The 28,000-nt window shown below is 41.9% G+C and overlaps 2 protein-coding genes across 6 annotated transcripts; one reads left to right on the forward strand and one right to left on the reverse strand.

The window, feature by feature from the left end:
* Window positions 1-8,991, reverse strand: SYCE3 (synaptonemal complex central element protein 3). 3 transcript variants are annotated; one of them, XM_075163143.1, is made up of 3 exons: window positions 8,768-8,991; window positions 6,825-6,933; window positions 1-5,731 (listed from the first exon to the last, which is right to left on the reverse strand). In XM_075163143.1, exons 2-3 carry the CDS (start codon window positions 6,931-6,933, stop codon window positions 5,562-5,564), a joined length of 279 nt encoding a protein of 92 aa, XP_075019244.1. In that variant the 5' UTR covers window positions 8,768-8,991; the 3' UTR covers window positions 1-5,561. The 3 variants fall into 3 exon arrangements, with proteins under 3 accessions (XP_075019244.1, XP_075019253.1, XP_075019237.1); XM_075163152.1 differs by lacking the exon at window positions 8,768-8,991 and adding an exon at window positions 8,397-8,422; XM_075163136.1 differs by lacking the exon at window positions 8,768-8,991 and adding an exon at window positions 7,822-8,121.
* Window positions 8,411-27,769, forward strand: STYK1 (serine/threonine/tyrosine kinase 1). Of its 3 annotated transcripts, XM_075163101.1 has the most exons (13): window positions 8,411-8,694; window positions 12,636-12,743; window positions 13,387-13,491; window positions 14,054-14,592; window positions 21,259-21,363; window positions 22,261-22,404; window positions 23,357-23,605; window positions 23,871-24,052; window positions 24,502-24,585; window positions 24,837-25,045; window positions 25,286-25,326; window positions 25,589-25,685; window positions 26,391-27,769. In XM_075163101.1, the coding sequence occupies exons 5-13, from the start codon at window positions 21,297-21,299 to the stop codon at window positions 26,593-26,595; spliced, it is 1,278 nt and encodes a 425-aa protein (XP_075019202.1). In that variant the 5' UTR covers window positions 8,411-8,694; window positions 12,636-12,743; window positions 13,387-13,491; window positions 14,054-14,592; window positions 21,259-21,296; the 3' UTR covers window positions 26,596-27,769. The 3 variants fall into 3 exon arrangements, with proteins under 3 accessions (XP_075019202.1, XP_075019195.1, XP_075019210.1); XM_075163094.1 differs by lacking the exon at window positions 13,387-13,491; XM_075163109.1 differs by lacking the exon at window positions 13,387-13,491 and having other exon boundaries at window positions 14,237-14,592; window positions 23,256-23,605.
* The last annotated feature ends 231 nt before the right edge of the window (window positions 27,770-28,000 follow it).

Raw genomic sequence — 28,000 nt, forward strand, 5'->3', positions numbered from 1 at the left:
AAAAACTACTTGAACTGCCTTCAGTTGTTCAAAAGCAAGTTTTTTTTTCTTAGTGAGATTTGACAGGCCAAACCGAATTTTCTTAATCTCTGCAAAAATGTAGGTCAGATTTCAGTCAGTTTAACAAAAGCATCTAACTAGTTATCTTTATTTTATGAAAGGAGGAGTTGAGGGAGAGATGCAAGTAGTGTCTTAGCATCTAGTTTTTTCTGTTATTTCAGTCCTACCTTTGTGGTAAGAAGAATCTTTGCATAAAAGAAGCTCATGACTGAGAACCCCCTTAATCCCTGAATTTATGAAAATATAGGCTCAACTCTAGCAAGTCTAAAGCACTTACTAAAACTACATTTTAGATGTCTCAGGCTGGGCATAAATTGTTCCCATACTAGGTCACTACTTCTCTTGTCAGCTGAACTTTGGCTGAAGAAATCTAAAACTGGTGCTCAATACTGAGGGTCACTTCTCTTAGCAACTGTGGTGCTTGTGTACCTGTAAATAAGGCTATGGGTTATTTGCCTAAAGCAGAACTTCAGATGAGTGCTTAGTTTTAGTTTAGTGCTGTGGGAGAGGGGGGTGTTCTGCGTTTTTTTTTAAGACTTTTAGCTACAAGAATTTTGAATTTGCAGAGTAGTTAACATGCTTTTATACCTACTTGGAGCCATTGTTTTTGTGCTATGTTCATTCTCTCATTCCAGCATTCTTCCCTTTCATGGGCACTTATAATGGCTTACACTTGGAGTGGATTACACTTTTATAGTGTAATCATTTTACAGTGTTTTCATAATACTCTGCCTGCCTGACTGTAACTGGGCTTTTTGCTTGTGAAGGCTGATGTCTACTGTTACTTAGACACAAAAATATTCCCTGTGGCTTGTGATCTTTTGAGGAGGATAAAGAAGGGAAGAAGAAAGTTCTGTAGGCCTTTGTGCACTGTTTCATTTAAACATAGTAGTCTTGCAATGACAAGATATTCATCGATTCCAAGAAATATGTATCCCGTAAACTTCTGCACTGAGCAATATTATATCCATATGCAGCCCTTCCCACCCACTTCCATGGGAGTACTGTACACAGGTGCAACAACTGCCTTGGAAGTGAAGCACTTTCTGCTGCAGTTGGAAAAACTTTGGAAATAAAGCCTGTGCTGCATGGAACTTGATTTCACAGCCCGTATGGCAAGTAGGGGCATGTGCTTGAGACATCCCCCATAGAATACTAGAATGAACTTGCATGTGATCAGGATAGCAAGGGTTGTAATGACCCTAATAGCTCTAGAATAGTGGTTTTCAAACTCTTCAATTTGTAGATCCATGGAAACTTCCACTGAAGATGGAAAACCATGCAATTCTGACAGTTATTTGTTGTGGCTTTTTAGAAAGTCTGTGTGTAGATCCCAAGTTCAAAGCCACAGCCTTAGATGTTACTATCCTTTCTGCTGGTTTGGCTTTTTGGAGAACCAGCTAGCCTTCACCATCACTGTCATTCTGTAGAAAGAACGTATCTGCTTGAGATGTTCAGACATATTTGGGGGGGAAAAACAGCCGCATAAGCCAAAGCAGTAGTGAGACCCTTGGTCAAGCATCAAGGAGATGAGAAAGTTTTGGAGGCAATTCAAGTGGCAGCTTGAACTCTTCATTTTGTGCTGTTGTGGAGCAACACAGCTGTCATTCAGTTTTGAGTTTTAGAGCTAGACAATGATGCACTGAGCAGAAAATTGATCCTGATGACTTAGTACCACCAGGTGATGAGATGAATAATTATTTCTAATTTTGAAACAATTTATGCCAACAAGTAAAACAACTAGTATGGATTTTCTTCTTGAGCCTTTCTGAGATAGCCTGAATTGGGGCTATAATAATCAAGAACTGGAAAGCACTAGTACTAAATGAAATAAATATTCTAAACAGAAGTCTAGACCACGTTCTGACAAGGATCGAGATGCCTAAGTGGACATGTGAAATGTCCACAGCCCCTTCTCAGCTTTACACTGGGGAGAAGGGCACAGTTTCAACCATCAGAATTTCCTGGGAGGCTGCATGTTGGCCTTTTAGCTAAGTCTCATCTGTTTCTTGGTAAGAAACTGTTAATGGAAACTCTAAACAGTGTTGAGAATCCAGGCAGCTCTGATGAGTGCTGTAGCACCTGAGCTGCTAGACAAAAAGCGGCTGCAGGACACCTTGCACACCTCTGTTTTATGAGCTGTTTACATTCAGAAGAGGAATGTGCTTTGAGCTACACCATTGCAGGCTGTTTGGGCCAGACAACGTATGGCTGAGTTTGATGGCTCTTGGATAGTTCACTCTTCGTCATCCAACTCTCGCCTTGCGGTCAGGTTAAGTACATAACCTAAGATCAGTAAATTTTGTTGTGACAAGGACAGCAAAAGCGTTGCAGTGTTAAACACCAGAGCATCTACTAGGTTTTTATGGGTCGAGTCCATAACCTCTTTGCTAAGCTTCACACACTTCTTGATTAAAGCTGATATCTAATGGTGGAAATACGACTTGGCCTATCTACTCAGGCAAAATGAACCAGAATGAATACAGACTCTGGTACCTGCCCAGGTACCAAGAAAAAAAAAAAAACACCAAAACATTTCAGCTGATTTGTGACATGCTTATTAAGTGTTACTTAGTAGAGGCTAAGGAATGAATAGCTGAGGAAAGGGAATTCCTTACTGCAGTATTTGGGCATACAGATTGGCAGTGCACTGGTCCCAACTTCTCTTGCTTCTGTAGCTGTTTTGCAGAAGCACGCTTTGCCTTAAATACAGTACAGGAAGCACCTGTGAGTAACTGCCATACAGGCTCAGATCACAAAAGTGGAGTTCACCGAGAGTGAACATAAAGCTAAACTGCTGCTGACACTTTTCATTACAGAAATCTGTGGTGATGGGTGATTAAGAGATGTCAACCCAGCAATCCGGATTATTATTACAGTTTTAAGTTATGTGAGCGCTAGATGGGGCTGTTGCTCCACATACTTCTTACCAAAAATTTATATGACACACCCCTGTGACAGGAAATCAAGGTGTTTCAATGTGGACTATCTGGTTTCTGCTGCAAGCCTAAAGCATCCACCTGGGCTGAAATGTGGTAGATGTGAGATGCATGAAACAAAACTCAAAATCCTCACAAGCAGATTTCTCAATGTAAAAAATAAAAGCAGAAAGCCGACCTAAAATAAACACAAATTATTTTAGTAGTAAAGGAAAAGTATAAATCATCTTGCTGTATAGTTTCTCAAGGAATATGCACTGTTCCTACACTGGTGCATATCCCTAACTCTCCTCTGGTTATCATCACGCAGATGGGAAGAAAATCTTGGGAAGAAAGAGGCAGACCCAGCCTACTCAGCCAGCCAGACTCCCCAGGCAGAGTACATGCTGTGCTCCCAGCCGCAACCTGCAGTTCTCTCTTCCCAACTTCTGTCCCTTTGGCTCATCACCGTTAGGTGTTTGTGGTCACATACATGAGAACTTTCAGGAGCAAGAAAAAGGGTGGCAGAGAAATGTCCACAGGTATCCCCAACGCCCCTCCTGCGAACTCATGCTGTTCCTTCACAGCGGGGTAACCTGGTACCTCAGTGTAAGCACCTGTCCTTGAGACTAAATTGGTGTCCGACGGTTAATAGGCTATCATTTGTCTGCTTTTTGGTGAGGAGAAAAGTAAGGTGCTCTTAATGCCATCTGTTGATGGTGCTGTAATGCCTTCTGTCTCAGCGGTTGTACAGAAAAAAAAAAATCCATTTTCCAAAATTCAGAAAGGAAAAGTTGTAAAGTGATGAGACTTGAGAACTGAAAAAAATGTTACCAGATGCCTCCTCTCCTTACAGCTACACTCTCTGGAGAAACACAGTATTCTGAAAGACTCACTTATCGTAGCCTTCCAATCACAGGAAATAGGATTCAACTTTACGTAAATGATACAACTTCGCTGAATGTCACATTTAATTCATTAAAAGATATATTTTTCAGAAGTGTTGGTTTTGAGCAGTATTCTCTATTCTGAACGGGACTCCTGGATTCAAAATAATATTTTTTTTTTTTTTTAACACTGGCCACTTGGTTTAAATGTCTAAATGAAAACTGAGCTTTCTGGAAAACCTACAGTCAATCTATACTTAGCACTTCATGGCCAAAAGGTCACAAAAAATCACAAAATTCAGTATATTCCTACACAAGCTGTTAAAGACAGTGCCTCTTCAAAAAATTTCGTTTTTAATACAGAATTAAAGAGGGAAGACAATGTAGTCCAAGGTACCAAAGTGACAATATGCCATTAAAAATCCTCCAGAGATTAATCAAAGTGTAAGTTTCCTCATGCTGCTCTGCCATTTTGCCCTACCTTGGCTGGAATGAAGACCTACCCACTGGAAAGTCAAGAGTAGAGTTCAAAGTTTATGTTCTTTACCATTTGTACCTCTAGAAACACTTGGTAGCATTGAAAAAAAAAAAAAAGAGAAATTACTTACATATTTTTCACTTCAGTGGGATAAACATTCTGTGAATCGAGATCAACTAGTCTTAAGAGAATACATAGTCTAAAAATTAGCAAACTTTTGACAGATCATTTAGATGTGATTTAAATCATTAAATGCCTCTTCAAAGGAGATGGAGATGCTCTCACTTGCTACATGGTGCTTATTTTCTAGTTAAAAGACTGATTTTAATGCAAGGGAAGATCCTTCTCAAAACTTGTACTGACTTCCATCTCAGATAAAATAATCATTAACGGCAAGCCACAAGGTGGTGCTCTTAATCCACATCTTGCCTCCTATTCCTTTTTTAATATTGCACAGTAGGAACACACGGAGAAAAGCATGTTTTAGAACATGGTTAATTTGGTTTCTGCAGCAATCCCACAGACTACACCACACACAGTGCAGTCTACAATGGTAAACAATTTTTTCTTAAATGAGACATGCTACCTTCAGAGGGTTTGAGAAGAACAATCTTTCTGGGAAAAACAGTCCAAAGAAATGGTTAAAAATCCAAGGAAACAAAATGAAACAACTACAGATGAGCTATCTGAATAATAAAATTCTGTAACTGAACATCTAGTTGGCAATCCCACATCAAACTAACTCAATCTATCTGCAAATCTAGCATTTCACCTGTTTTTCATTTGGAAAAAAAGTAATTCTTCAGTTTTCCTGGAAAGGCATGTGCTGGTGCAATATCACTGCGACAGTCCACTGCTTCCCCCCCCATATTTGTTCAGGTGTCAAAGAATTACATGTATATTGATGACGGAATGAGTATGATCTTCCAGGAAGAAAGACATGTAAGTCTTGTATGCACGCACACTGCAGGGATTACTGATGAGCGTAATAAAAATAGACACATTGTCACTTTTTATATTCAACAATATAAATATATATTTATATATATGTGTAATCTCATTAAAATACTTCCATAGATGTATACACATAAGTAGTTCTTAGCAAGATGAAAGCCAATCCATTTTCCACAGTGTCTGTGAAACCTCCACAGCTGGAAAACAAAAAGACTGGAGTGATTTTCCCAGGGATGTAGTTCTGCCAGCATGATGGAATTCAATTTATTCCTTTTTTTGCTCTTCACCTTTAGATTCCATTAGCACCTCTTGCCATTTCTTTTCCATCTCTTCTTTGCAACTCAGGAAGGCATCTTCCAAACGCCTCATGGAGTTGGCCAGGTCTGGGTTGGTACGTATGACTACCATGTCATATGCCATCCAGGTTGCCTGCACTACAAACCCAACAGATACTACTAAGCCAGGAATTTTGGCTAAATAAAAGCATGGCTGATTCAGTAAATGAATAAAGGACATGAATTATTATCAGTTCAGATCTTATGTCAGAGAAGGCTTACTGTAAAATAAAGTGGAAACTACCCACAGTAATACTCAAGATTAAATAAAAGACTGTTCAGTATTACTTCTTTATAAATGTCTCAAAATACTTCAGAATGGAAGTATACTGATGTAAATTACAAAAGGGAGATAGACACTTTATCTAAAAATTACAACAAAACAGGTAATCAAAAAGAAAGGTTCAACAGACTGTTTTAAAATAAATGAATCAAAGAATCCTCTTTCCAGACCAGTAACAGTCAGGAGGCTTGTGTTAGGTGAGGAAGAGTAAGATCAAGGAGGCTGCGGCATAGAGATGAAAGGTTTTAAGAACAACCTAAATAATGAAATTATTTTGAAATAGCGAGTATCTGATAAAGCAGAGGAAATAGTTTTAGCACTTACTTCGTACATCCCTTTTGTTTTACCATAAATTGACTGTAGTTTTCTCAATGGCACTCATAAATTGTGTTTAATTACAAATAGTTTAATTAACAGTTTCCATCTATTTTTGTTGCACAGAGTTTCAGATAGAATTGTTGCAGAACATGGAGAAGAATATGCAGTCCTCTCCATACATACAGGACTAAGATTAAATTTGCAGAGTCTTTATTCTAGCTGAGGAATTAAACACGTCATGCACTGACCTGAAAGGTACTATGTATCCCACCATTTTTCAGAATTAAATCTCATTTTACATACTATGTTTTAGTAATTGTACATTAAATACTTTAGTATTATTTTTGTTTTCAACCACTACTCTGCACTAAGCATCCATCAGCTATTAATTTTCAATTCTGAGCCATCTGAAACTTCTGGATTTCTCCCAAGCTTTCTCCCAATTAAGAACATTAGGGCATTAGTTGATGGTGATTGTTTCCACTTACATTTCTATCACACGGAAGTTTACAGCAATAAATATAAATAATAAATCTTCAATCTCTTTACTGTAGTAGACAAATCTGTATCATTCTTAATAAAGACCTGTACCTGTTAGTTTTTCCATTTCCTCCAGAAGTTTTTCTAAGTCCCTGTTCAGGTCCTCCACCATCTTTACCGTGTCATCATAGTTTCCTTCCTGAGGTTCTGATTCAGCCATCTACAAGGAAATGAGGAATTTTGTACAGGGCAAGTCAGTTGATTTTCACAGTTGAGAGAAAGTAACATTGCAATAAATTTTAAAAAAATCCAGTATGTATATAAATATTCAATTTACATGTGAATTCATTAAGAATCTGACCTTGAAGTTATTGGTCATCACCTGTATGCTGCATACTATTTTCAACACATTTTGAAATTAATTTAAGTAGAAAGAATTACACTCAAATATGCTTTGTTTGTGCCAAATAAAGATTTTGGTATCAGTAATAACAAAGATCATTGTGTCAAACACTTCATTAGAAAATTTTATCTATTATCCTGTTACAGTTGTCTTCAATCTTCTCTCCCAAATACTCTGACATAGGGCAATTCCTAATTTTCAAAGTTAGTTGCAAAATCCCCATTTATATCCAGTATTTGACACTTGCATGCTACAGCCGGGTAACTACATACAGCAAGTTCTGTCACCATGTAAGCAGCTAAGTGCTTATGATTTACTAACCTCCCCTTAAGTTGTAGGTAGTAAAATTTCAGGAAGTAAAAATGCTTGGGGCAAAAATGTGTTTAGAAGCCTAGCTTACACAATTAAAAGTTTCAGAACCTTGATATTAACTGAAAATGTGATACACAGCCTTGCCTTTTATTTCCTTTTCTGAAAACCACCGATGGATGGGACGAAACTATGAAGGAGATGGAAGAGCTTCACTGTAGTGACTATACACATCACACAGCAGGCATAGTTTTTGTCAGCTTTTTTTTTTTATATACGATTTCTTAAACTCAGTTACTGGGTATGCATTTTCCGGTTTTTATTGCCGATAAATGTGGAAGGAATGCAACAGTTTATAACGGCTTTACAACATTTTAAACCAATGCCATGCCTTACCAAGACGCTGGGTGTTCAAGGGTCTCTTCACACAACCAATTTCATGAGGTTACCATGTGCCGGCAAACCCTTTACCCTAGACACCTTAAAAAGCCCAAACCCCTTGTTGTACCACGGCGGGCACGCTTTAACTTCCCACGAAGAAGCCGGGGAACGGCTGGGCCGAGCCCGAGGGCCGTTTGAGGAGCCGTCCTCAGAGGGTGGCCGTTGCCCGCCTGTAACCAGCCCTCAGCCCACAGCCGGCTCCCTCCCGCCCGAGGGGAAGGCCCTTCCGCCGTTCCCTCGCCCCAGCCCGCCCTGCCGCCGAGGCGGGCTGTCCGGCGGCCCCCGCCAGCGCCTCACCCTCCCCCTCTCCCGCCGACGCCAACCGCTCCGCCCACCCCAGCCCCCGAGCTCGAGGGGCCCGCGCGCTCCCGCCTCCCGCGGACCCGCGGCCGTCGCCAGCGGGGGCGGGGAGAGGAACGGGCGGGGACGGGACACAAAAAAACGGCGTTCTGTCCTCTCCGTCCTCTCCTGCCCGCTCTGTCCCGGAGCTCACGAACTCGATTAATTCTGTGTTTCACGAAAACAACCACCTGGGTGAGGAGTTAGGCGGCCCAGAGACAGGAGGGGGAAAGGCACGGGTTTGCCCCCCGCGCCGCGGCAGGGAGGCGCCCCGCGGCTCTGGGCCCGGACTGCGGCACGGCTCCGTGTCCCGCCACCTCTCTCCTTCCAGCGCAGCCGCAGCCGGCCCTAGGCCGCGGCACGGCGGGCCCCTCAGCCGGCCTGGCCACCCCCCTGGCCTCTGGGATAGGCCGGGCCTCCTGGGCAGCGCCTCGTCCCCTGCCTGCGCGGTGCCGTAGTTGCCCTTCCCCGGAGGCCGGACAAGAGGAGGTAACCCCCTCCCCCTGCTTACGGCCCCTCTGGCTGCCCCCCAGCCACCCCCCGGCCTGAATGGGCCCCTTACCTTAGCCCGGTGCGGGGCCTCCCCTCGCCCTCCTTCTCAGCCCGCCCCAAGTCTCGGCCGGCTGCCGGCACCAGATGGCCTGTCGTTTCGGGAATTGTCCTGAAGGCAACCCAAAAGTTACGTCTTGAGCCCAAAGTTTGAATGTTGGGTGGTGCTTCTGCTTCTTTTCTGTGGGGGTTCATCTCCCCGCCTGCGTGATGGAGAGACTTCAGACCAGGGCCTATAGTGACAAGACGAGGGGTGACGGTTTTAAACTAGAAGAGACTAGGTTTAGTATGGATATAAGGAAGAAATTCTCTACCGTGAGGGTGGTGAGACACTGGAGCAGGTTGCCCAGAGAAGTTGTGGCTGCCCCATCATTGGAAGTGTTCAAGGCCAGGTTGGACGGGGCTCTGAGCAACCTGATCTAGTGAAGGATGTCCCTGCCCCAACCCAGGGGGGTTGGACTAGGTGATGTTTAAAGGTTCCTTCCAGCACAAACTATGGTGTGATTCTCTGATCTTTGTCTTCAAAAAAAAAAATCAGAGAAGGTGTTTGCAGGAGTAGGCAAAGAAAGGTTAGAAATTTTCTGATGACTGAGCAACAAGACTCAAAGTTTGTCAAGAGTTTGCTGAAACTAGGAATTATCTGGTATATAGCAGGGTGAGAATCAAGTACCTTCTCTGAATTGCTCACGCACCAAATCGTGTCCCATTCCAGATCGATACCCAAACCTTAAACAGTTTGGGCTGTCTCTTGCTCTCCTTTTTCATCCACACAAACACAAACTTAGTCCTCTTTTTAAATGGTTGAATATATTAGTATTCTCATCACGCATGAAACTTACTCATCTCTTGCTATCACCACTCACTTACTGCCAACAGAGTAGCTGGTTTGAAGATGGCAATCCATCTTCAAAACAAACAAAATGAAGTATTTAGTCACCCAAGTTACGTGAATGCTGCAGAATTTATCACAGAGCATTGTGTTGCTAAAGTTTTGCAGGGGTTCAAAGCAGTAGAGCAAAATCCTTCAAGGCATATGAAAGAAAAAGTTACATTTGGCTAAATAAATCCTTGAACTGCTGGAGGCTGGGAAAGTGTTAAGGGAAGTATCATTTCATGTTGTTACAGTCTTTCGTTTCCCTAGGCACTTTCACTGCCAGCTATCTGAGGTACAGTACTAGGCTGATGGACCCTTGGTTTGAAGTGGCACAGTCATTTCTTAGGTGACCCCAGCTCCTAAATTCTGTGCCTTTAAGCTGTCTCCCACGTGCTGCCTCCTGCTGTACATGTGTGTATGTGGTTAGGAGGCTGATTTTTGGTCTAGTGTTGTTGCTTTTTAATACTGCTTCATTACTTTATGAAAACCTGGGCGGCAAATACTGTGTGTTTATACATGTATGGCTTAGCAGCCACCTTGCTACTGCATAATAATAAATGTGCTAGAATCTATTTCCAGTGACACTGGCATGTTTTATTTCAACATACCTTGGTTTAGTTGTGATTCTTCTCTACTATAATTAGGACACAGCAATATGTTAAAGGGTGAATTACAGATGTAAAAATTATATTATTAAATGGAGTAGTTCTTAAATGCATTTTTATGTAACAGTGTTACAGCTCTTGGTGATAGGTACTTTCTAGTTCTTCTAAGGTCTCTATATGGCTCTTCTGCTTCTTTATGTGTGAAGCCCTGCAATTTATTCCATCCTGAGACTGGGTGTTTAGGTCACTATAGATCTGTTCACCAACTTTTAAGTTTTGCCAAGAGGAGCTGTTGGGTTCTCACTGGAAAATGTGAGCAGTGTAGAAATGTGGTGGCAAAGAGCAGAAACTTAAAAGGAAAAAATATATATTTAACAAAAAGAACATAAGAAACTGAAAGAGAAAAGGTAAAAGTAACAAGAATATCCATACATGTTGTGCTCAGGATGTTTGTTGCTCAGGACAAAAGCACTGAGGAACTAGATAGAGCAGAACTGAATGCATGTGATACGTGCTGCACCTAACTTACAGACTAACAGTTCATCTGTCAGCCCTGGAGTTCTGGGAGAGGCTGTGGCCAAGATACCGAGTTACGCTGTGGATACTGATTTTGGGAGCCCAAATTGCTGCTGCTCAGGGAAGTTATTTCTCTGAAGAAGAGGAAGGCAATGGAATTTAGCCCAAATGTATGACATCTAACTTCTGACATTTGACCAAGACGTGTAAATCAGGAGCTAGGTTACCCTTTGTACCTGTGACGTCAGTGTAGGGAGAGAGGATTTTAGTACTTGAATTGCTTTACAGAAGTTCTTATGACCTTGTATTAACTATACAGAGAACCTAGGGCAACTATGCCCTTAACTTAGTTTTTCAGCTGTGTTGAATTAATCCCAGCTTCTGGGCCTTGAAAATCTGCCAAAGAAATCAAAGGGGAAAACTGTACTGTAACCTACTTACAACATGTAACCAACCTTCAGGATCTTTCCTGAGCATCTGGTTTGAGAAGGAGGGCTGACCAGGCCAGTGACTGCATGAAACTGTGCAAATGAAATTTCCATTTCTTTTAAGAAAAGACTTGGGAATGATAAGGTCTAATTTGGCAGGAAAGTGGGGGAAAAAGACTATTATTAGATGTGCCTAACCCTGAATAGAGGAGGTGCTAGCAAATTACTGGACCTTCAACTGGCTGAAGAAGATTGATGCATAATCCTTCAGTCATTACATTTTCATAAGGAGAAGCTCTTTTTTTTCTTTATTTCTTCACATATAATGCTATCCCCTCCTAGCCTTTGTTCCTTTGGAAATTTTAAATAACAAAAACTGCAGGGATGAACTGAAAATCACACTAGAACTACCAGTTTCAAGAAAAATCTAAATTAATATTTAGATATTTGCCTATTTAATAATAGGCAAATGAATTGTTCTCAAGTCAGAAGACCTGCCATCTTGAGAGGCAAAGCTCATGAGGCAGAACAGAGACTTGGGATAATGATGGGAATTTTTCTTTCACTTCTAGATCATCTGTTCTGATTCTTACCCCGTTTGGGGATGAATGGCTGGCTTGCAGAAACAAAAGAACAAGTACTGAGCCTTTCAACCTCTGTTGGCTTAGGCTGACTGAAAGATCAGTCATGGTCTATCAGCTATAAGCCACAGTTTTAAATCTTACATTAGGAAGTGAAAGTAAGTAAGAGACCTTACCGCCTTTGAATTACTGCAGAAAAAGTGAATACCAGAATGACATTTAAGAAGGGGATCCTTTCATCTGAAGCTTGCTTTTTCTGTTCCAGCAGTAGTTACTTGGAGTATGCTTACCTTCTGGAAGTTGAACTGCAAAATTAGCACCCTTGTTAACAGCCTCAGCACATAGGACAAAGACTGAATGGTTTGTGGTTGAATTGCTGCTTAGTCCCAGAAACACATCTTGAGGCCACTGAGCAGCTGCTGCGTGGTTTGGATGGTTGCTAGGTGTGCTACAGCTGTCTTGGAGATAAAAGAGGACGTTTTTGTTAATAGGACTGCCAGTCTGCTGCCTTTCAGTATGCCTAATCGTACTTGCTTAAGGAAAAAACAGAGAAGGACAGAGGCATTTAAACTGGCAGTGTTTTCTTCGTGGATGTGCACACAATACAAGACTTCTAGCAGAAGTTTGTTTTTCACAGGACAAAACATGACAATAAATGACTGCTGTCCCTTAACTAAACAGGGGAAGGGGCTTGTGGATCAGTAAGGAACATTACATACTCTGAGGCCTGAACCATTAAAATATCTTCTCCAACCAGTCCGGCTGGGAGCACAGCAGAAAGATTGATTGGGGAAACGAAAAGCAGCAGAGGTTGCTGCTTTTGCATGGTCATACCTTGAATATTAACCCTTTGCTTTTCCCACTCTTTCTTATACAGTTGGGAGCTGTAGGAACTGTGAAAGAAGGAGCAAAAGGAGGAAGATTGCCAATTACCATATTTTTAAACAGGAATCTGAAGAGGTTCCCCCAGCTGCCCTTGGGGAAGGTACCTGTGGAAAGTAAAACATTTCAGTAAAGAACACATTTAAATGAGGAACTGTCCTTTGCATTTTCGCCACTTTTTAATGGGGAATGAGTACAGGACAGATCTCCTGCTCCTTCATGGAGAAAATACTGTGGAGAGTCAATGCAAGTTAGTATCAGAGTAAGAGGAAAGCTGAAACCAGAGTCTGAGCCTACGCTCTGCAGCTGTAGTGATCTTTCTAACTCAAGAAAATTTTCGGTCTAGAAGATGTCTCTCCTGGTTTCTCAGGGGATGAAAGTCCACATCACAGAGCTATTTCACTAATACTTCTGCCCACTTCTGCCAGTCTCTGTAGAGAGATCAAGCAATGAAGAAAACCACTCCTGGTTTTCACCATTTTGCACCCATGGATAGTAAATGCCATCGGGAAGAATAATCCCAGAGAGAAGTTTAGGATGTACTGGTGTACAAATATATTGATATGCAGTCTCTTTTATGGATAAATTAACTATTGCGTTTCAGTATCTAAAGCTATTGCCTCTACCGCAACTAAAATTTTCCCACAACAAAATAATACATGCAGCACCAAAGTGTTAACAGGAGTAGGTTAAGTTTTACTCAAACAGTTGGTAAAGATCATGTCATCTTCTACATCTTCCCAAAGCCACCTGCATCATGTTGTTGACTGTGAAGTGAACTTTGTCTCTCACTGATAGGTCTCAGATTATTTCCTCTTGTAATACAACTGCCTCTCACTTGCATGAAGTAGGTAAGCAAATAATCTTGTACAGACTTGTATAACCAGCAGTCAGGAATCTGAAATTCTTAACACAAGATTTTTCAGTGATAGGACAGGGCAATCCTTGAGCTAATGGAGTGAGCTTGCAGGCCAGCAGCTGGGACTCGGTACATGGGTTGGGTGGGAAGAAAGTCCCTAGAACTAAAATGAAGATTACGCCACATAGCTGATGAGGACTGAGGGCACCAGCAGAGTGCAATGGTAAACCCAAGGGCATCATAGCAGGAAAAGGTCACAGGGCAAGTTCAAGAATATTATCCGGTCTGGTTGGGGAGCTCTGGATGGATTTTGAAGGGGGTTTGTAAGTGAGGGTCATTGCCAGGGCTGTGTGGGAGCTCTGGGCTGGACTGGTGCAAGGAAAGGGCAGGGGAGAGCTGACGGCAGAGCTGGAAAATGCTGGCAGAATGCATGGACAGCCGGAGCAGGAGGGATATGAACAAGCAAGACGGAACATGAAAAAAGCCTGTGTTGCTGCTGTCTGTTGTAGCATGTTTTGGTGTTACTAATCTTTTGTCTCTTTCTTCATTTGCAGATTGTGTTCCTGATAGAAAGAGCTTTCAGTGTCTGGAGTCTTAGGGGTTTTGTACAGATTTTATGTTCCAAGAACCTGTTTTTTCTAAACGTGGACCTGTAATCTGAAGTGTATGATTTCTGTTTGTTACGTTAGCCTATCCCTCTTGATCTGTGTTTGCCTGCCTTTCAAATTATGCTCCAGGTCCCCGCCCGAGGACTCTTTGCTTTGCCTGTCTCTGTCATCTGTGGGTGAGCAGCTGGTGCAAGGAAGCCAGGCAGACCCGTTTTACAAGTGTGTGCCTACCTGTCAGCTCGTGTTGGACGTACACTCACACGATCTCCCTGGGGAGACAGCTGAGAAGACTTTGAGGAGTAAAGAATTGAAGCTGGGCAGGTCTGGGGTAGGAAAATCAGTGAGGAGGAACTTAGTCATAAGAATTACAACCACATAAGGTAACCATCAGCGTTATCAGGAGTGGCCTCAGACAAACTGGGAACCGGCAGCAGGCGAGCTTCAGGAAAAGGCTACCGCAGGGCAAGAGAAGTGGTGTAATTCAGGTAAGTGAGAGAAAACACTGCTGGATGATTAGCTAATGAATGTTTAATTTTTTAAAAAGACTTTTATTAACATAAATGTGACCTGAAGTAGGATATAGCTGTACCGTAAAGTCTATACCTCTGTGTATGTATGTATATACATCTGTGCATGTACTTAACTGCTTGTATTGAAGATATGTACAGTAATAAATTTAAGTGATCGTAATAATATTGGGTTTGAGAAAAAAAAAAAGAGATAATTTCCTCTACATGCAAGTTGATTTAAACAAAATAACTTCTAGGCACATTTTAAACAGGAAGAAAATAACAAAGGAAATAAGTTTCGTGTAAAATAGTCTCAGTTCACTGAAACAATGCAGGAAGCTAACTCTAATCCAATGTGGTGCAGATACCTAGATTTTTCTATGTGTTTACCTGTTTGCATGTATTGGGGGATGTGCGTGTGCATGAGCTACTGATTAAATTATATACAAAATCTATGTTAAATGTACCAAGAAACATCCGAAAGTTGGGAAATTGTGAAGTTAAAGTTGTATACACACCTTCAGCTCAGTTTCCTTGTGGCTGTGCATTTATGAAAGCAGATTCATGTTCCATTTCTTAAGCCATTATGCAGCAATGTAATATCATGTGGTATTCTTATCACACAGTGTTTTTTACAACAAGAGCTACATGTATGTATGGTCCTATGAAAAACTCCTTCATGCTTCTTATGTCCTGTCACAGCTTTTGCTGTCACAGTTTTTCAGGATATCTGTATCGAGTTTGTGCTAGGGTTTGATACAGGCTTAGTACTGGCAGCTACCACCAAAATCAGAGTTCAGTCAGTGAGAAAGAGACAGAATGGCCGGCATTTTCGAAAGTAATGTATAATTTTGACTACACAAAAGGAAGTCATAGGTAAGACTGTGCTGTTTAGAGCTTGGCCTCTAGACTTTTCATATTCCAAACAGCCTGCTCACTGAGGGCTTCAGGTCAATGTATTCCTCACTTTATTATTATTTTAACTTCTATTTTGCAGATTACCTGTGAGGAATAACTTTTCATGGCCTTAATTCAGGGGGAGTGTGATCAAGATATATGTTAATTTTTCAGAAACTATAATAGGCTGTGTCTGCATTAGAAAAAAAATATATTTGTCTTAATCACCATTCAGTTTCTGTACTATTTCACACTTCTGTACTCAGACTTCCTCACGCTGCACAAATGAATTAATTTTTGTGAGATGGTCTAAGTTTAAGCAAAACTTAGCACCATGAGGATTTGCATATCTTCACTGATATGATGCCAGTTTGGACTAACCTTGTTAGTATAAAAGCACAGCAGAGCAGAGTCCTCCTGACTTGTATTTCTGAATGCAGTAGCGACTTTGCCTATTTTTTCTGCTCCCTTGAAAAGGAGCCAAGTTTGCCCTGAGTAATTCACCTGCTCAAATAGCAGCATGGACCTCATTATTTGCTGTTTTCTGCATGGTCTGGCTCTTCCGAAATGATCAGCCTAATTTTCTTTCACTCCTTTAATATGCTTCAGTGGCAGCTAGCCTAGGTTTGATGTTCAGGTACTGCTTCTAATCATGGGCCAGGAGAAAATCTTGAGTAACTGGACGTGATTTTTTAAAACACTTTGTTTTCTTATAGGGTGTTACGGTTACCAGCTGTTGCAAAAGTGAGTTAGAGTACCAAATCTTTATAGCTGAGACATTATTACAGCCAGTACAGCAAGCTGCAGGATATTATCAGTAATCCTTGTTCAGGACAGAAGTGAGGTGGCTCTGGTATGTTACAACCTGGGTTGACTGGTCAAAATTTCCCATTCTGCATAGTTAGAGATGCTGCTTGGTAGCCCATGGATGCCTTATGGTGAGAGGTGAGATGACTCGATGGGCCAGGGAAACCTTGCAAAGATGTCATGATCTGCCAGGGTGTTGGAAATAGTCACTAAGGTCTTCTGAAGATAGAAGAGACAGGATATGTAGTCTAACAAATACACAGCTTTTTGCAGAAATACATTCTTATGGCATCAAGTTGTTAGGCTTGAAACCTGTGGGACTTGTTTTTTATTTGTTTTGGATGCTGCTTTTAGTAAAACGATGGACATTACAGGGGAAGAAATCTCTCTTTCGCTGTTTGGTTTTCCATGGTGCTTTTCTGCTCCCTCTTCTCTCACATTCAACGTCCACAACTGCTCGGCTGTCCTGAGCCCACACATCATGGTTTCACTGCCATTTTGGTTCCTGCAGTTTCCTGATTGCTCCCCTCCCTTTCAGCTGCATGGCCAGGGCAGTGTGCTTGTGCATAATGGTTGCCTAAGCCTTGACTGGTGGCCGTGTTCAAAGGTCATGTAAAAGAGGAGGAAAATAATAAAAGCAGTACAGAAATGGTGACTGGAAAAGCTTGAGAGTATGGTTCTGCCACTGTAAGAAATTAAATAGAAGTCATCATGGTTAAAGGATTTGTTTTGCCTTTTATCAGTCAGGCAGTATGCTGGACTGAAGTGAGTTACTCAGCTGTTCTTTACGTGCCTGTGGTCATATTACAGTTGGTCCTCAGAATTAGTGCATGAAAAACACCTGTAAGAATATTTTTATAACAAAGTGGTGTGCAGTTAATGCAGGCCAGGAAGTCTGGAGAAATAACTACATTAACTTCCATATCAGCTCATAGCACAGTTTAAAAGGTCTAATGAAGATCAGATGAATCTTAACCTTTATTTTTATCATATTTAATTAATTTAATCAGCTGTTTCTTTAGACAGAATAGCTAATCAGTACTCAAGGATTTACACATTTGCACCGACGATGGGAACTGAGTTCCCAAGTCAGACATATTCACTGGCAAAACTGTATTTACCGTGAATATGTTCAACGTCTTATTTTCCTGATCATGGCAGGAGCAAGCAGCAGGCGGTTTCTGTGTGTGCAGTTCTCAAGCCATCTGCTCCCATGGACACATAAGACTTTATATTTCTCTTCAGTCTTCACCACAAGTCAGGCTTCATGACTCTTATGTCCTCGCACTTCAAATAGCATAAATTGAGCCTGATGAGAAATTTATAAAATGCGGGAGAGGATTGATTATTTTAGGGCAGATCACCTTCCCGATCCAGTTTACCATATTGCCATGTGAATGCTTGTGCTAGGGCTAAAGGGACAGTGTACGTGTGGGAATGAATGACAAGGGACTGGAAAAGTCATAGTAAGGCTTATGCTGGCACACAGTGCCTGTGGGTATGTGCTGACACAGGGAGTGGTTTCACAATACAGCTTTAGACTAGTTAGCTATTCACCACCCTGGGTAGCAGGAGACCCATTTCCCCTGTACCTCTTTCTGGAGTGTGCTCCTGCCACTTCCTCGAGCCTGTGCTGGCACTTGCTCGATTGCTTGGTGAACTAATACCACTCACTAAAATGGCAGGAAATGACCATGGCAAAAGAAAAGTTAATTTTTCCTGCTGGCTTAGTGGTTTGAATCCGTTTACCATGTGATCAATTGCACAGCTGAGAGTGAAACAAGGAGTGGAAGAGAGCAGAGAGAAAAGAGATACTCCCTTCTTTTGGCATTGGTAAGCACTTAATTCAGCTCAGCTGCATTCACAAAGCCATATCCACAGTATTGGGGCTTCCTGAACTAGTTTAAGCAGGCCCCACATCTGCCATCTTTTACCTACTTACCTGTCCCTGTGTTGCCCTCTGTGCCTTGTTTAAATAACCAGCGCAGCAGATCAGCTTGGCAAACAAACATGACTGAAAACAAAACGCCACCTTTTTCCCCAGTGTTGGCAAACATGTGCAGAGGAGCAGTAAGTGTCCCTGTAGGGCAGATATGGGGGCTAATTAACCTGGCACTGTTGCCAGGCTGTGAAACCGCTGCACCTTGCGCAGATTAGATAGGCCCAGGCAAGGAGAGCAGACTGTTGAAGCAAATATATTTTTGAAAGTAAACAATAAAGAGAAATTAATTCCAGTGAGTGGATTTCAGTGTATGTGAAAGAGCAATAAAAAACCAGTGGAATAACTAAGCTGACATTTACTTGTGATTGCACAAATTGTCCAATGCAAATTCTAAATTGAAGTAACACAGGTTATGTTCTCCTATGCTCGTGATCTAGACAGCACTGGTATTGGTACAACATACACACAGACAAGGAAAATCAGAATTCCAGTGAGGTACAGGTTTTGAACCTCTTAAGGTATTTTTGTCCCCCTTATCCTGGCTTGGTACTGGAAAGCTGTCTTCATATAATAACTAATTGAGCACTGCCAATATGCTTTCTTCTGTGTGGTGAGTATGCATCTGTACATTGAAAATGTTAGTTCCACATAATCTCCATGTGTCCCCTGCGGTACACTGCGAAAAATATTTGTTAAATGTATAACGTGAGATCTGTGGATTTCTGAGTTACCACTCTTGTTGTGAGGGTGGAAATGTAGGAACTGCAATAATGTTAATGTTAGAGCAGTAAGCTGCAGAAGGAGCTAAGTATGAGAATTCATTTCGTCTTGGCCTGGAAGGTAGCACTGAAAGGCATTTCAGAATTGTTAAGGGCAATTTCTTTTCCTACTTCCTGAGTTTTGCAAGAGGATAGATGCATAGAGTGTAAATGGACTTGTCTAATTAAACTTTTCCAGTGGTAACACCTATGTGGCTCTATAAGCAACAGCAACAAAAGGGAGTGCCAGTGCAAATAAAGCACCAATGGCTGTCAATGTTTTTATTTCTGGATCCCATAGTTCTGCCCTAAGTATGGTTAGAAAACTTGCATGCCATCTGCTGGCATCACTGATGGGAGGTGAATAAGGGAGTAGGTAGGAATCTTTTTTTTACGGACAGGAGACCAGTGTAGACATGGTTGCTGCATCAAAGTTTTTTTCCATGGATCTTTGCTACTATATGAGCGTCTTTCTGTGTAAGTACAAGTTGGTATGCGCGTGCTTATATGTGCTGTGCAGGCACATCGTTTAAATGTAAGTGTGCATTTCTAGTGAGCATCTGTACAAAGCAAAGTCATTAGCCAGTGTTAAGATGGAACTTGGACTGTTTATGACTCAGATTATACAACATGATTGCTGGCTAATGGTCCTAAAGTCTATTTTCCTGCGATGCCCTCATGTCTGTTCATATGTGTCTTTCATATCTGTGTGTATCTGAGAGTGAAAGAAGCTAGAACTGTTCCTTTTATGGTGCTACCAGTGTATTTGTGTGTAAGTGTGTGTATGTGTTTTAGCCAAGGTAGCTTGAGTTAGCGTGCTTGCTTTCAGTGTACCTGAAAAGCTTGATGTTACTGCCGTATCATTGCTCTTTTGATTGGATTCATGTTGTGGCCACACCCCGAAAACAGGTGAATTTGCTAACATATTAAGAATCAAAGGAAATAAAAAATGAAACAGATTTCTTGTGATATCTTAAAGTGCAGATCTATTCCATTTTCCTCTTTCTGCTGCCTCTGTTGTGCAACTGATAAAGCATAATTTCACCCCTTAATTTTAAGCATGAGAACAAACTCTGTTTAATGTTTCCATAAAACCATATTAGTATCAATAAGAATGCCATATATTATTATTAACATTTGCCATAGCTGAAAATAAAGTAAATACTTATAGGATAAAAGTCCCAATGCCTGTAAAACATTCTAGATGATACTGTTTGTGAAGCTGTTAAGTCTTAAATTTTTGGCAGTGTTTATAAGGAACAGTGGCTAAATGTACATGCCTTGCCTTTCTGTCACTGCATTGATTTTTACAATTTAGAAATAGTGGTCCAGGTCCCCTACTGATGTAAATCAATGCAGCACTACAGAGCCTATTCCTATCTTATGACTTCAGTCCTCAGTAATCTGTAATGCAGAACAGCTGAAATTCCACATCAGGGCTGTGTTTTGGGAGGCCTGCAGCTGATCTGCAGTCCTGGCACAACTCAAAGACACTGGCATACACTGGTGAATGTAGCCCTGTCTGAGCGCGGTTGTACACATGACAAACGCGCTTACACAATCAGAAGGTTTTGTAGGTGTATGATTGCACATGCTAAGGGATTAGGCTAGTGATAGCTGAAATTACAGCTGGAAAGGTGCATTCTTGGACAGGCTCTGGATTTTCAACTACAAATGCAGAAGAGTTCCAGATATTGTGATTCAGATTAGTTACAGACCTGGCAGTGTTAAGGAGTCAGTACCAGAGAGCCCTAATGACAAGACTTCTTTTTTCCTTGTCTTTGTGGAGCAATAATACAAGTTGTGGCAGGGGCTGTAGTCAAGAATGACAGACATTTTGTACCCATGCTGCTGATCTGTGCATTTGTTATGGACCAAAAGATAAAAGGCTGAGCCATTCTGGCATCTAAGAAGTGTGTTAAGTAGAAGGGTATTAGCTATTCTTTAAATATAATTAAGTTATTGACTATGATTTTTTGTACATATGCCTACCCCATTGCTTGTGAAGCACTGTAGAACAAGCTTAATCTTAACTTCTCTCTGGTCGTGCAGTCTAGGATTCATAGGATTTGATAGTGGATATCCTGTATCATTCTCTAAGCCTCGAAGTCCCACAGGTGCTTCTTCACACAAGCACTGATCGTAGGGGGTAGAAAGCTCCATATTCAGCTCACTTGTTGCTTCATAAATCAACCTTCCCACTGATAAATTTCATTAATATTCTTTTTGTCTGTGCAGAAGACAGAGGTCAGAGACCCACTTGCTTGTAATTGAACATGGCAGGGGATGTAAAACGAGTAACACGCATGCTACTGGAATGCAACAGCAATGACAAGCTATGTGGTAAGATTCACAGATTCCTTTAAGTAATAAGCTTTCACATGCTGAGCAGGAAGGCCAACTTTGCTAAAAAGTGGGCCTTTCCCCTCCTCCACCTGCATCCTAGCCCACATAAAAGGATTTGACTGAGCTCTCCCTGCACTGTGTCTCAGGGTAGAACGTTCTAAGGGGATGCAGCCTTTGTGATGGGATTCATGTCACATAATTTTAGCCATTTTAGAGTATTTCTACTTTGAATGAGACATAATATAGTCATTAAAGATTCCCTGCTGCTTCCCTAAGGACCAGTCTTGTGAGATTTTGATGACTTTCTGTCATCTTTGGCAACTGAAATGTGGTCTTGCCCTATGCAAAAATAGCACCACCTCCAAATCTGGGGACCTAAGAGGGTTAGTTACCTGCAGCATCCTTGTTAATTGCAATGTCTTTCGATCAAATCCAAACCAGGTGACCACACCCTGTTTTCTTTAAAATGCTCCCTATAATTTTAGTAGAAGGAGCTGAACCTGTAATTGCACGTGTATTTGTGATGGCACGGTAATATCCAGCCCCTCCCACCTCCCTCCTATCCCTCTGCCAGGGCTTGCTCTGTTTCACTGGTGGATGATACTTACATATGGCTACAATGCCTAGCCTCTGGTATTAAGGCATCTAAGTAAGTGACCTTAGGTGCAGGAGTCCCAGTGGTTTCATGCGGTTTAGATACTCAGCACCTTTGAAAAACAGGGTGGCAGCACTAACAGTGTTCAGTTGCTATTCCAAGGAGCAGAGGATAGATATACATGCTTTTGGGGTTGAAAGTTACTGACATGGGTTATTACTACTTTGTTATACAGAACCAGTGTGCATTAGGCAGTGCTGCTTATTCCTTGGCTTCCCATTTTCTTTTTCTGCTGATAGTTGTGCGTGAATATCAGACTGAAGTGATTGTTGTCCCAGTTCTCCTTGTGGGTTTTTTTGTCATCGTGCTTACTGTGATCCTTTGGCTCCACTGTCGAGGCTTGCGAGCAAAGCAGGAGCAATCATCATCATCTGGACACCAAGGTAAAAAAATGCATTTCAGCCAGAGGAAAGAGTGTTGGTTTCAGTGGCCAGAAGTCAATCCCATTTCCCCATTGCTTGAGCTGTTAGGTGGTAGCATCTATGAAGAGCCGAGTGGTATTCAGCAATCCAGTGAACATTAGAAAAACTCCGCACTTGCAGTAGCATAGTGGAATTTGTAGAACAGATGGATCTGAGAAAACCTAAAGCAACATACCATATAGGCTGATTAATGTACTGTGGTGACATCACTTGAGAGCTGCAAAGTGTGTTTATGTAACAGCCTTCTAGATGCTACTGCAAGGAGAGTTTCACTGGGGTAATGATGAATGACAGTCGTTTTGATGTAGATCACACCTAGTTAATCCATTTTCTATACTGTCATTTAAGAAAATTAATTTCAAGCTGCTGTCTCCCACTTTCTGTGGGAACAACAGGAAAGAGAACAGGAAGTCGGGAAAGGTTTGTTGGTACTGCAAACACACGTTGCTGTGTGGAAATGAAAATCCAGTTTTGAACCGATTTTGGGATTGCAGAGGAAAAAGCCTCTTCAGCCTATAAAGGGAAATAATTACGAACAAAGATAGGGCCTTTGTGGGAACACCCTGTGCATGTGACTTTTATAACAACTGGTAGCTGGTGATAAAAGAAAATGGTCTTTGCTTCAGCACATGGGAATCAAGTACAAATGCGTCTTATCTAGGAAGTTTACATAGTTAAATATAGTAGAGATCTCCAGACTCATTCTGCCTTTTCATTAAATAAAGTGGGAGATAAATTCCTTTACCTCTTCAAGGGCCAGGATAAGTAAGATACAATAACAGTTTCTTACTTTGTCCTGATTTCCAAAACAGTATGGAGCAAAAATCAAAGAGGATAGAAGGACGGGCATTGCCACCTACTGCAAGAGTTCATCTGTCTGCTTTTATGCATCATGTGTATTTGGTTTTGTCAGTGAATGACAAGAATCAGCAGGAATCCAGCTCAGTAGAGAACCGCTATATCCAGCTGAGTGAGACATCTGTGGAGAGCCTGCTAAATTCTGCATCCTTGACTCTGAAAGAACTGGAGATACCACGAGAGAAACTCTCACCAGGCACCTTGCAGCTGATAAAACATGGCCGCTATGGGAGCATCTACAGAGCACAATTGGAAACTGGGAACCCCGGGGAGACTAAGACTGTAGTACTGAAAGCCTTACAAGGTAAGGCACATGGCCAGGATCCACCAGGATCTCTGTATCAAAGACATGATGCTGGGCAGAACTTTGCAGTCATTACTGGGCAAGAACAAGCTGTGTTCAGGATCATATTAGCTAGTCAGAGTGGTGTTTTGGTAGGAGTGTCTTGGTAGGACTAAAGAAGGTTGCCGTTCATGTTGATTTTAAAAGCTACTCACCCTGTTCTTTGCTGGGTTTTTTGTTTGGTTTTGGGGATTTTTTTGTGTGGTGTTTTTTTTTGTTCTTTCAGACCTGGCTAGTCCCCAGGAAGTAAAGGATTTCCTGGGAAGGATTAAATTCCATCAAAATCTTGGCCATCATGAGAACCTGGTTGAACTGGTTGGATGTTGTATAGACCAGCTCCCATTTTATGTGATCATGGAAGATGTGTCTCTTGGTGACCTGTTGACCTTTCTATGGACGTGTCGGAAGGTGAGTCAAGTGATGATAAAATATCTTCTTAAATTCCTTAGGTACATATCTATCCGTAAGTCATAGTCTGTAAGTCATAGATGATTCTTTTCATCTCTCCATGCATCCATCTATATCAGTCTAAACTATTTCCATCCCCCAAAGAAGTTCTACACAAGTCTCAACTGGAATAGAATTAGTGGATATCTCGATTGATATGATATAGTTTGGAGAAGTTGACATACTTTTGTAACGCGAAATCCTACTTTGCAGACCCAGCGCACCATCCATCCATCCACATCACCCATCCATGTACCCTTATATTTCAGTCAATTTATGACCAATTGTGAAATTAGCTGGCGGAGCATAAGATTAGATAGTATTCATTTTATTAGATTAGAAGGAAATGTTCCCCAGTACCCTACAGCTAAGGCATTTGTTTGATCCAAGGTCTGTCCTTTTGTTTCTAGGATGTAATGACAATGGATGGTATCCCCTATGACCTCACTGAGCGGCAAGTATATGAAGTTGGACAGCAAGTTGCAGCAGCTCTGGTAAGTCTGCTCACATTGGCTGCATTTTTCCTTTCTTGCTTGATTGCAACACATGTCTGCGTGGTGGCCTAAATCTTCCTGGCCTAAGCACTGAGGATGTGTTAAAACTGAGCCAAATATGCTTGCATTATTTCGGTGAGCACACACCTCTATTCCACAGCGTGGAAGACAGGCATAAACGAAGTGAAAATTTATATCAATTAAAATTCCTTTTAAAATGATCGTGGTCTCTTTCTTTTCTAACTTTCCAGGCTTACCTTGAACAGAAGAAGTTGTTCCATGGTGACATTGCTGCCAGGAATGTCCTCCTTCATCACAACTTCACTGCTAAGCTCTGTGGTTTGGGTCTGGCCTATGAAACTCACACGTACGGTGCCAACTCGGTCACACAGATTGTGCCAGTCAAATGGCAGGCTCCAGAGCAGCTCCTGAAGAAACCCGCCAGCATCAAGGCAGACATGTATGATTTAATTTTTGGACTAGAAGTTCATCTGTCTGTCAGGCCTGTCTCTTTCACTCCCTTATGTATCATGTCATGTCCTGAAGTTCACTGTAAGTCATACCTATTCTCAGCATAATGCTCCACTTTATAGCTCAGACCTTCTCTTCTCATTTCTGCAGGTCATGTCTAGTCATTTATATGTATTTAAGCTAGCTAGCTAGAATGGACTTAACATTGCTTTGTTTTCTTTTCTTGCAGATGGTCTTTTGGAATTCTACTGTATGAAATGATTACATTAGGTAAAAAGATTTAATGATAATAAAAAAATATGTAAGGAAGCAGCAAATTTAACAAGACCCAAAATCTCAAATTTCAGAATGTAAAGTTGGACCATTTAAATAAGCATCCTGCTTTTTCCAACTTGCAAAGTCCTAACAATTCCTTTTAGACTTTCTGTCAGTGTGAATTATAGGAAAAAATGGATTTTGGTAGGGAAGGAAGGCATTCTTATACAGAAGCTGCTGTCTGCAACCATGACCTTAATTCCTTTTGCCCTTCCAGGTGCTCCACCATATCCTGAGGTGCCACCTTCTGACATCTTATCATACCTGCAGAAACAGAACATTATGAAGCAGCCCTCAAGCTGCCGGCAAGCCATGTAAGCCACTTGCTTTATGGACAATTGAACTTGAGATCTGCAGAGCTAAATGAAGTGAGATGTACAAAACTAGATCTTAAAGAAGGTCTCTAAGTCTAGACTGTACAAAACAGTAATCTGTTAGCTGAGGAGACTTGTTCTCACGTCTGCCACATCTCCTTGCTGGATTCTGCTGCATGAAACCTTGATTGCCAAAACCTCTCTTTCCTGCTTTTGAAAATTGCTCTTATTTCTGTTTCCATGTCTGCCCTTGCATTTTGTTGCTCCACTGCTTCCCTGCAAGGTGCAGGACTATTCTGGAGTAATCTTTCTCCTCTAAATTGTGGGATTCTCCCTGAAATGAACAAAGCATCCACAGGGAAGATCTAAGGCATTATATTTACTCTTGTGAGGATGTAATTTCTTTTAATATTCAGAGGCTTTTTCTTCCATAAGGAATCTCAGTTGCTGTTTCAAAAGGGAATACCAAACAATCTTTTTCCCTTTTCCCATACTCACAGTTGACATTCTCGCAAACAACTGCATGCCTTTGTCCCCACACATTATTATGTGGTTGCAAATTTCAAAGGGTCATTGAAAGAACTTTATATGAAGCAGAAAAAGAGGAGGTTTCTAGACATTTTAAATATGAGATGACTTGACTGTAGTAAAACTTTGTGTTGGTGCTTTTCATTCCCAGCGCCTCCTTACTTCTCCATCTTACAGGTACAGCATCATGAAGTCCTGCTGGCAGTGGAATGCAATTAGCCGGCCTTCTCCAGCAGATCTGATCCGGTCCCTGCAAACAGCTATAAAGACCAGCAATGACCATGCAGTACTGCAGGTGCCTGAGCTAGTGGTGCCTGAACTCTATGCTAATGTTGCTGGTGTTGATGTGCACAGTCTAGTGAGTGAATACACCATACTCTGAAGGACCCCTTCACATGTTGGTAAAGGAGAAGTCTCTGAGTTTGCCCTTTCTAGACACTTTGCAAGCTCAGAACGAGATGTGTATGTTGGGAGGCATCCCTTTGCTTTTCAAACACATTATATATATCAGATCTCTTCTCCATGCCTGATACAACAAACTATTATCATTATTATTATTAAATCAACCTGTTGATATCACTCTGCCAGTGGTGATTTAGGAGCGAAGTAGGTTTAGGAAGCTGTAGAAAATGTAGAAACTTGAGTTAAAAGAGTGTATTGGGTTTGCGTGGCAAGGTTTTGGTAGTAGGGGAGCTACAGGGGTGGCTTCTGTGAGAAGCTGCTAGAAGCTTCCCCCATGTCCGATAGAGCCAATGCCAGCTGGCTCCAAGAAAGACCCGCCACTGGCCAAGGCCGAGCCCATCAGCGACGGTGGTAGCCCTCTGGGATAACATATTTAAGAAGGGAAAAAAAACCCAGCAATTGCAGCCAGAGAGATGAGTGAGAATATGTGAGAGAAACAACTCTGCAGACACCAAGGTCACTGAAGAAGGAGGGGGAGGAGGTGCTCCAGGCGCCGGAGCAGAGATTCCCCTGCAGCCCATGGTGAAGACTATGGTGAGGCAGGTTGTGCCTATGCAGCCCGTGGAGGTTAATGGTGGAGCAGATATCCACCTGCAGCCCGTGGAAGACCCCACGCCGGAGCAGGTGGATGCACCCGAAGGAGGCTGTGACCCCATGGAAAGCCCACGCTGAAGCAGGCTCCTGACAGGACCTGTGGCCCTGCAGAGAGAAGCCCATGCTGGAGCAGGTTTGCTGGCAGGACTTGTGACCCCATAGGGGACGCACGCTGGAGCAGTGTTCCTGAAGGACTGCACCCCGTGGAAAGGACCCACACTGGAGCAGTTCGTGAAGCACTGCAGCCCGTAGGAAGGACTCACGCTGGAGAAGTTTGTGGAGGACTGTCTCCTGTGAGTGGCACGCCACGCTGGAGCAGGAGAAGAGCGTGAGGAGGAAGGAACAGCAGAGACAATGTGTGGTGAACTGACCACAATCCCCAGTGACACTGCCTTAAATTTTTTTTCTTTAATTGTTGTGGCACTTTGAGCCATAAAGGTTCTTGTAAAAAAAAAAGTAAAAATGCACATTAAAGGAATATTTTTGCTGTTCTGTGTGAAGAGTGGATTCAATGTTCACTCAATATCCCTCCAATTAGCATGACCCTTGTATGTGTTTGAAGTCAAAGGGTGTACTGACCCACAAAAGGCTAATTGCAGTCATTTCATTATATTCATTAGGTTTCTATTTTACATGTACTTGAATCTCTGATAATTTCAGGACAAGTTGCAGACCTGCAGCATCCTACAAGGCCAAAATGAGGTGTGTTAGCCATGTAGGATGCAAGGCTG

The sequence above is a fragment of the Calonectris borealis genome, chromosome 1 (genome assembly GCF_964195595.1).
Source record: "Calonectris borealis chromosome 1, bCalBor7.hap1.2, whole genome shotgun sequence".
Taxonomy (NCBI): domain Eukaryota; kingdom Metazoa; phylum Chordata; class Aves; order Procellariiformes; family Procellariidae; genus Calonectris; species Calonectris borealis.

Bases quoted from the DNA above. Each gene is read 5' to 3' on its own strand.
- SYCE3 (XM_075163143.1), bottom strand. From the start codon at position 6,933: ATGGCTGAATCAGAACCTCAGGAAGGAAACTATGATGACACGGTAAAG. The intron at 5,732-6,824 runs GTACAGGTCTTT...TTGGGTTTGTAG, and splicing joins GGAAATGGAAAAACTAACAG to TGCAGGCAACCTGGATGGCA.
- STYK1 (XM_075163101.1), top strand. From the start codon at position 21,297: ATGGCAGGGGATGTAAAACGAGTAACACGCATGCTACTGGAATGCAAC. The intron at 21,364-22,260 runs GTAAGATTCACA...TTCTGCTGATAG, and splicing joins CAGCAATGACAAGCTATGTG to TTGTGCGTGAATATCAGACT. The intron at 24,053-24,501 runs GTGAGTCAAGTG...TTTTGTTTCTAG, and splicing joins TTCTATGGACGTGTCGGAAG to GATGTAATGACAATGGATGG.